Source organism: Oryzias latipes, chromosome 21, assembly GCF_002234675.1.
Source record: "Oryzias latipes chromosome 21, ASM223467v1".
NCBI classification, from domain to species: Eukaryota; Metazoa; Chordata; class Actinopteri; order Beloniformes; family Adrianichthyidae; genus Oryzias; species Oryzias latipes.
The window spans coordinates 2,149,004-2,156,664 of record NC_019879.2 but is presented as its reverse complement, the minus strand read 5'-3'; the positions used below and the strand labels follow the sequence as shown (position 1 = coordinate 2,156,664).

General features: G+C 45.6%; 1 protein-coding gene across 1 annotated transcript; it reads right to left on the bottom strand.

Annotated features, from left to right (window-relative positions):
* Positions 1-5,411: 5,411 nt before the first annotated feature.
* Positions 5,412-6,808, bottom strand: LOC101165924 (olfactory receptor 11A1-like). Its single transcript, XM_004081401.2, has one exon. It carries the CDS (start codon positions 6,321-6,323, stop codon positions 5,412-5,414), a length of 912 nt encoding a protein of 303 aa, XP_004081449.1. The 5' UTR covers positions 6,324-6,808.
* Between the last annotated feature and the right edge of the window lie 853 nt (positions 6,809-7,661).

The following is a 7,661-nucleotide window of genomic DNA, read 5'->3' as shown; positions in this document are numbered from 1 at the left end:
TCCAAATGTTAAAGTGCCTAGGATAGCAAAAGGGTTAATGTATAAAGTCCATGTGTGCACTGTAAATTTCCTGGTTTTGTCTTTATTATTAAATAAAAATGTGTGCAAACTACACATACCATGTGAAAATGATTTGGTCCTTCATTTCAATAACAACTTTGTGTGAAACCTTAAAAAATATGAAAATTTGTATTCATATTAACTATAATTGCTTAAGTGGACACAATGACAAATTCTAGACCTGCAAGTTACGCAAGTTGGACAGTGAGTTTATATATTATAATGTTCACATATGCTGTATATATCCTACCCTATCTTTACTTTATTTTATGTTATTTAACCTTTAACCTATAGCATTCAGAGTGACCAGCAAAGTAATCATCTCATTGTACAGGAAACCCCGTTACCACTTATCTAGATGTGTGAAATTTGTTCTGGGGAGCTGGTGAGCTCCAGACACAGCCACATGTGGGAACAGTTTGGTGGTTTAACCCCCTAATCCGACCCCTGAGTGCTGAGGGTCAAGCAGGATTTGTAGTCTTCAGTATGACTCGGTCTATATGAACTCCAGGCCTTCCAGGCTGAGGCAGACAATCTACCACAAGGCCACTGAGTTGGTATAACATGTAGCGTATAAAGATTTTTATTAAAAAAAAACATTGTCCCAGGAACTTCAAGACAAACATGGAATATATACCTTCTTGGAATATCAGCAACTTAAATCAATTATTACTAAAAAGTTTAAATACAGAGACAACGATTTAAAGCTACCAGATGTAGTTAGCACTCTGATCAATTTCTCAATGAATAAAACTCTCTCCAAAATATACAAACTTTTATGTAATTTAGATAACAATATTTCACTTCCGACAACAAAATGGGATGCGGATTTGAGCATCAGCACAGATGAAAGCTTTTGGTCAGAACTTTGTCTAAACACCTTTAAAATGACAAAAAGTCCAAATCTGCAGCTAATCCATTTCAAAACTCTTCACAGAATATACTACACTGGACAGAGGATGTTCAAGATGGGTCTCAGCAACTCAGACATTTGTCAGCACTGTGACAGTAATCTACCCGACAATTACATGCATGCACTATGGTTCTGCACGCCTGTCCAGGCTCTCTGGCAGCAGGTATGTGCCGATCTATCAGTCTGGCTTAAGGTTTCAATCACAGCTTCACCGTCACTTTGTGTGCTTGGTGACATGAGTGCCATCGATGTTGAAGGAGGATTAGGCTCTATCATTTTCATAACTCTTTGCATTGCTAAAAAACTATTTTAATAAATTGGAAAAGCAAGAATAATATAAATATAAGTCAACACAGAAATCTGCTGCTTGATCATATCAGCTTGGAAAAAATGTCAGCCCAAAGTTCAAGTAACTTTGAAAGAATTCAGTCTCTCTGGTCTCCCATGGCTAACTCCATGACTTAGGGGGTGGGGGGGGGCCTGGTCGTCGCTGCTCCTTGCCCTTCTGCCGTAGGCCGGGGTGGGGGTCGGGCCTCCGGGGCCTGGCGGGGGGTGGTGGGGGCTCCGTTGGTCGGGGGGTCGGGTCCGGCGCCTGGGTGGGGCGGGCTGGGGCGCTGCGTGGTCCTCTGGGCTTGGGTGTGGGGGTGCGTGGTGGGGGGGTGGGGTGGTGGTCTGGCTTGGCTTGGGAGGGTGGTCCCTTTGGCTGTGCTGGGGGGGGTTGGCAGGGGGCGCTGCTCGGGGGGGGGGGCCCAGCAGCGCTGGATGGGCTTCCCATCTACACCTGGGGCTGGGATCGGCCCTTCCCTGGCTCTGGGGCGGGACGGGACAACCCTCTTGGGGCCCCCGGTCGCTCTGGGTGTCATCCGCTTCGGCTGCGGGGTCTGGGGGGGGGGGGGGGGGGTATTGTCGGCCCTGTCCTGTGGGGGGGCATTCTGGGGGAGGGGGGGGGGCACTATTGGTACGGGGCAGGGGGGGTTGACGGGTTGGGGTCTCCGCTGAGGCCATCGGCGGTTTCCCCGGCCGGTTGGCTGCCTCGGTCCCGTCGAGGCCTGACCAGAGCTCTTCTAGGGCCGGCGTTTGGGGGTGGGGGCCTGGGCTTGCTCCGGGGGGGGCCAACGCTTTCTGGCTCCTCTCTCTCTGTGTGGGGGGGGTGGTGCTGGGCCTGGGGTGTCGGCGCCTCCGGGGGTGGGGCCCCTGGGCTGGGTGGGCCTGGCCCCCTTGTTGGGGGGGGCGGGGGACAGCTGTTTGACCACCGGGGGACAGTCTATCAGCTGTCCCCAACTTGCCCCCTTCCTCATATAACCTCATAATAGGGTGAGGGGATGGGGGGCTTAGCCTGCGATGAGCCTTGGGGGGGGGGTTTACTAGGCAGTGGCCCCCCTCCTATGGTTGCCGTATGGAGTGGGCCCCCCCTCTTTCTGTTTTATTTGCACCTTAAACATGTAGGGCCCTTGGTAGGGGGGGTGCTTGGACATCACTGCCAGCAAGCAGCAGATGTCCTCCTAGCACCCTACCCGCCAATTTTAACCGCACCTTAGACATTTAGGGCCCCTTGGTGGGGAGGGTGAGGGGACGTCACTGTGAGTAATCAGGAGATGTTCCCTTAGTGCCCTACCCGCCAATTTTAACTGCACCCCCCTTAGTACATACACCCCTCCCCCCCTCAATATATACATCACAACATAAACACACACACATGCACACACACACTCTCTCAAACACACATACACGCACACACATTTTGCAAGGAAGGTGGGACCTAGAACCATCTGTCCCCTGCCTCTTCCCTGGTGGGGGGTACGGGCCCCTTTTCAACGGCGGCCGTGTCCCCGGGGTGCCGGCTTCCTGGGCCCGACGGTGCTCTCTCCGCACGGTGGGGGGGTTCACATTACATCTGAGCCGGGGGTGTTCGTGTCCCTGGGGGGTGGGTTCTGGTCCTTGCTCCTGAGTGCTGGGCCCCGCCAAATTTCCAACTGTGGCCGAGCCTGGTCGGGCCATATTTACAACACCCCTTGTGGGCCCTCTTTTTTCCCCGGGGTTCCCCCCCTCCTGGGCGGGGGCGGCTGGCCCCTGCCTCGCTCCTCCCTGGACCAACCGTGGGCCGGGCGGATGGCTGCCTGGAGTGCGGAGCGGGTCTCCCTTGGGGGGTCCTGGCTCGTACCTGGGGTTGGGGCGGGGGGATGCCCGGAACTCCTGGGTGGTGGTGGGGTGCTCGTCTGGGGCTGTGGGCGTCCTTCTCCGGTGGGGCCCTGCGTTGGGTTCTCCCGGCGCGGCGGGGGGGGCTGCTCTCCTGGTTGGGCTGGGGCGGCGGTCTCTTTCCCTCCGTGCCTCCCTGCTCTCTGGCTCTGGGGGCCTTGCGGCGGTCCTGCTGGCCCTGGCCTGGGTGGCGGGCTTGGTCGCCCGGGCGGCGGTTGTTCCCTGCCGGTTCCCGTGTGGCGTTGGGGGGATTCCGGCTGCGGCTGCTGCTGCTGCTGCGGTGGGGGTCTTGGGGTGGGGATGGCTGGGCACTCTCCCTCCTTCTTTTCACGTTCCACCATCCATTTTAGAAGAACATAAACACTCACCTGAGCACTGGTGTTAGCTCAACAGACTGAATGACTGAAATATTTCACACTAGGTGGTTTTAAGGCATAAGTATGCGTGTGAACACTATCTGTTTTGTGTACATGTCGACAGGTGGACATTTTTGCATCTAACAGGTGTGTTTATAACATTTGAGTGTGTGTGTGGACAGGCTCCATCCTTTTTTTTTTTTTTTTTTTACATTTAAACTTTACCATAATGATTAACAACCAGTAAACTTGTTGCTTTATGCTGCTTCATGGTCTTATCCCCCTTCCCCTCCTATTATCACCCCCTACCCCCCCTCTCTCTAACGTCCCTTTCTCTTCTTCCCCTCTTTCCTTTTCCGTCCGGTCCAACACCAAAGATTTTCAGACATGTTTGAAATTAATAAAGTTTGGCCTTAATTACAAAAGGGGTTTATTCAGACATACCTTTGGTTTGTCTGAAGATTAATAACCCCTCTTGTTAAAGTAAAATATGTCCAACCCAAGAGGCCCTCAGCTCTCATCTGACTGCCCAGCTGTTGGACAGGACAAGTTAAAAAATGAAGAAAAAAAAAACATTGTTACATTTCTTTTACATTACTTGTGACAGTAGCACATTCAAGTTCCTTTCAAAACAAAATCCAATCTGTTTCAAATAAGATCCTTCCATTTTAAATTGCAACGATACTTTAAAAAAATATGTCTTTGCAAAGCAATTAGGCAGAAAAAAAGAACATGAGTTTTAAACTTCTTCTATAATAAACCTGCCTGACGATACATCAAGCTTTTTAACATATTTTGCTTAATTATCTGCATTCTGGAGGAAATGTGTAGTTCTCAATCACTATTGATTAAGTCTAATGTCAGCAGTGGTTAAAAAGAAATACAGTTAAATGCAACTAAGGTAAAATCACCCAAATTGAAAATTTCAAAAGTAAACAAAAAGAAAATTCCAAAAATGAATGACAAATCTAACTAACAAAGCTCCTTTTTTCAGATTGTTAGCATTTTCCCTCACAGCCAAAGGCCTTTGGTTGCAGACAAAAGCCCCCTCATCCCTGCCTTAGACTATTGCCAAGTTTTTATTTTCAGACTTGAATTCTCATTTGTATGCCATAACCCTTGTGCTATCCTAGGCACGTTAACATTGGGAGTGGGGTCATCTGGACCCCACACGACAGTGCGCTGAATCTTTTTTCTTTAATGATTTGTGATCTTCACTGGTGTCCATGGATTACATGAAATCTTTCCACCTTTATCCACCTTTGTCACGGTAGGGAAAACACGCCATCTAAGATAGCACAAGGGTTAATGATTGCTCCACGTGAAATTTTACAAACTTATTTTATATTTATGTTCTTGGTTGGATTATTAACAAACAAACAAACAAAGGTTTGCCATAGAACAAATATTTCTGTGTCTGTTGTCAATAAACATTAAAAAAGTGTTTTTTTGTGCACTGAACCACTGCAACTCCAAAAATGCACATATAATTTACAGATATGGTGAAAATAAAACATATTAATGTCTACTGTAAACAATTTTAGGGATGCTTAAAGAAACACTGAGGATACAAAACATTTGTTCATGCTTGGATTTCAATGTGGTCAGTTTTACCTCCTTTTTTCTCTGTCCCCTGTGAAATTTCAGGCACTCCTCACTTTTTAAAATAATCTACGTTTACTGTAGTAATTGCTCGAACAAATGCAATAAAGACTCAAATTTAATTTGGGAGTTTTGAAAGAGCAGGTAGCCAAATCTCATACAAGGATTGTATGCAATAAAAGAGTACAGTAAAATGTTTGGATTGGTTTTTCTTTTGAATTATTTACAATACAAAGGTTGGATTACAAATGAAACAGAAATAACATGTCACAAACCATCTAAGATCAACATAAATACCTTTTTAAGTGTTTAGAAATTTCTTTCATCTTGAGCCCATAAATGAATGGGTTCAATAAAGGGTGATATAGAATTGCCTGCAATGTCATAAGTAATCGTGCAATTTTGGGAATATCTGAATCCACTCGAGCTATAATGACATCATACAAAACCAAGCAGGAGAAACTGAATAAAACCAGCAGGTGAGGGAAACAGGTCTCAGCAGCCTTTCTCCTGAACTCTTTACAACTTTGATAGGAAATTATAAATATCTTTGCATACGTAAAAACTGTGAAAAGCATAGGAAGAATTGAAAGATCTACTAAAGTCACTATGCCAATCACAGTCACCATTCTTGAGCTCAAGCAGTAAATTTTGTACATTGTGTTGTTACAGAATATTCCATTTATATCAAATTTGCAGATTTTAGCTTCAGCGTTTAGAATAGTCAAAACTGACATATGAAAAGGAGGTACAGTCCATGCTAAAATCAGCAAAGCTGTCACTATTCTTTTGGTCATGATAGCTGCATATCTCAGAGGTTTACATATAGACACATATCTGTCATAGGCCATGGCTGCAAGCAGTAAAAACTCTGAACCACCAACAGAGTAAAACATGAAAAACTGAAGGAGGCAGGAAGAATAGGAAATGATTTGCTCTTCAGACAGGAAGTCTATCAAAAGTTTTGGATAAACAGTGGTGCTATAAATAAAACAGTTCAGTAACAGAGCAGCAATGAAAACGTACATGGGTTTATGGAGGTCTTTGTGGCTGCAGATGATGTAAACAATTGCAGAGTTACCACATATTATCAAAACATATACCGCAAACATTATGAAAAAACAAAGATATATGTATTTGCCAAGTTCCTCATACCCGTTAAGAGTAAAGTGGGTAAGATTAAACGCATTATCCATGAAAACCTATTATGATTCAAAAATCAGAAGCTCTAAAGATGTCAATAATCCCACAGTCACACAGTCTATCATTACCGTAACAACACCTTACACCACTGGTGGATTCTCATCTGCAGCTACAGACTGAACCAGCGGAAATCATTTTTATTTAGCCTGAGTCACACACACAGGATTTAATCTCTGGAGTGCTGGCACACTCTTTGATATGTTTTAAGTGTAAGGAGTAGCTGTATGGACTATTTCTAAGTTGTGCAGCATGTGTGAAATCATTTTTATGATTTGTAACACGCCGGTAAGACTAACTACCCTAAATATCATATGATAGGCATTCTATTGTGATTAAGTATATTTGTGTACTCGTTTTTGTATTGTCTGCAAAAGGTAACCATGCTGGCATGCTTATTGTCCAAAAAGTCGTCAAAAATTAACATTTGCTTTTGGGATGTGATAGATGAAACTGGGAAGAAAGAAAAGTTAAGCTAATGATTGATAGAAGCTGTCTTATTTGACCTAAATACAACAGAAGCTACAGAGCCCATATGTCCCAATAATATCAATGGAAAAATGTAAAGTAAAGAAAAGCCACGAGGGTGTGTTCCACTCAAGAAGGGCAATGTGATGACATCATCATTAAAGGACCCAGTAACGGCTGGAGGTCCTTAACTCTTTCCAGGGCAATGGACATTTTATATATCGGTTTTCTGAGGCTCAAAAATCGTATCAGCATTTTCAAAGCTGGTCAGCAGTTCTCTGGTCTTTTGTTTCAGGGCTTGCTAGGGGTTGAAACGTTTTGCCTGGTGGTTCTTCTTGACGCACAACACGTCAAACCTGGAGGCAAATGGGCTACAGCAGCAGAAGACCTCACTGGGTCTCCCTCCTCCCGGCAATCTGTTGCAACATTTGGATGGTAGGCTCAGAATTTGGAACATAAAAGCATGGATCCATCCTGCCTTGAATCAATGGTTTAGGCTGGTGATGGTTGTGTCATGGTGTTGGGGATGTTTTCTTTGCACACTTTCTTCCCCCTAGTACCAATTAAACATGGTTACAACACAACAACCTTCCTGAGTATTGTTGCTGACCATGTCCATCCCTTACTGACCACAGTGAGCCATCTGCTGATGGCTACTTCCAGCAGGATAAGGTGCCATGTCAGAAAGCTGGAATCATCTCAGACTGGATTATAGAACATGACAATGAGTACCTGGACTCAAACAGCCTCCACCTTCTGACCGTACTCAGTTTATTCAACTGAAATCCTTCACTTCTCATTCTGTCCCTATCACAACTGGTGTTCCTTAGGGTCCCCTCCTCTTCATCCTCTACCTTCTTCTGCTT

What these genes read in the sequence shown, in the direction of transcription:
- LOC101165924 (XM_004081401.2), bottom strand. Translation starts at nt 6,323, where the DNA reads ATGGATAATGCGTTTAATCTTACCCACTTTACTCTTAACGGGTATGAG.